General features: G+C 65.5%; 1 protein-coding gene across 1 annotated transcript in view; it reads left to right on the top strand.

Annotated features, from left to right (window-relative positions):
• Window positions 1-416, top strand: part of YJEFN3 (YjeF N-terminal domain containing 3) — a 4,523-nt gene extending 4,107 nt beyond the window's left edge. Inside the window, exon 4 of the mRNA XM_009995075.1 lies at window positions 199-416. Within this exon, the coding sequence (XP_009993377.1) occupies window positions 199-416 (218 nt within the window). The remainder of the gene's footprint in view (window positions 1-198) is intronic.
• Window positions 417-1,204: the final 788 nt, after the last annotated feature.

Here is a 1,204-nt window from a genome sequence, read left to right as displayed (position 1 = left end):
CCCCACCCCCCCCTAACATCCTCCACCACCTATGGAACACCATGTCCCCTGTAACCCCCCCAGCCCCCTCCTCCTGTCCTGCAGGGGGGGAGGGACACACACACCCCATGTCCCCCTGCCTCATCCTCCCCACTCCCCTCCCTCTGGGCCACCACGTCCCCTGCATCCTCCCCACCCTGACCTCCTCACGCCTTGCAGGGTGGGACGTGGAGGCTGGTGGCAGCGGTGGTGGCATCAGCCCCGAGGTCCTGGTGTCCCTGTCAGCCCCCAAGCAGTGTGCCCGCCGCTTCCTGGGCCGCCAGCACTTCCTGGCCGGGCGCTTCCTCCCCTACGACCTGCAGAAGAAGTTCGAGCTCAACCCACCCCAGTACCCGGGCACCGAGTGTGTGGTGGCCCTGCCAGCCCCCCGGGAATAAAGCTCTTGGTGGCTCTTCCCTGGGGTCCATGTCTGCCTGGGGACTTGGGGACAGTGGCCTCCCAGCAGAGCAGGGGCTGGGGGCTTGTGCTGGGGCTCAATTCCACCTGCTCTTGGGGACCTGGTGTGACTTCCTCTATTGTCTGTCTCATGGGGACACGAGTGGCTGCAGGGTCCCCCTTTGCTGCTGCACCCCCACCCTCCCCGACCCCCCCTTAGCTTGAAACCCTTAAATGCATCTGAAAAGGGTCATGGGAACAGCCCCCTATTATAGGATGTTTAATCAACAGTGATGAGCCACCCCTGGGGACTGTCCCCAGCTGTCCCAGGGTGTTCTTGGCCCCACAATAGCCCTGGGAGCTGCCCCCTTCTTCCCCCCTCCCCAGGTGCCACTGGGGTTTTAGGGAATGCAGGAATGTGCTGGGATTTCCACCAGCTGGGCTATGGGAGAGGGCTTTGGTTTGGGGGCGACCCTGGGTGGGTCCCCCCCCCCCCCCCCCCCCTTGCACCCACTCTCCAACAACGCTGCCTGCCTTGCCTCCTGCAGCCCCAGAGGGCAGTCGGGGCCATGGGTGCACTGAGCTGTGCTCGGCCTCAGCTCCACCTTGGCACAGGGACACGGGTGGCTCTGGCACAGCCGTGTGGGGCAGGTCATAGCACGGGTGACCCCGGCCCCACCAGCCCCCCATGCCCCAGAGCACGGGGTGCCAGGGCAGTGCTGGCACCCTGACCTGGCCACAGGAGCGCCGAGTTTGGCCTCACTCGCCTTTTTAATTCCACTCGCCCCCC

Source organism: Chaetura pelagica, unplaced genomic scaffold (assembly GCF_000747805.2).
Source record: "Chaetura pelagica isolate M959 unplaced genomic scaffold, ChaPel_1.0 scaffold463, whole genome shotgun sequence".
In the NCBI taxonomy this organism is placed as follows: Eukaryota; Metazoa; Chordata; class Aves; order Apodiformes; family Apodidae; genus Chaetura; species Chaetura pelagica.
Note: the sequence above shows the minus strand (reverse complement) of the source record. Positions and strands in the feature narration are given on the sequence as shown.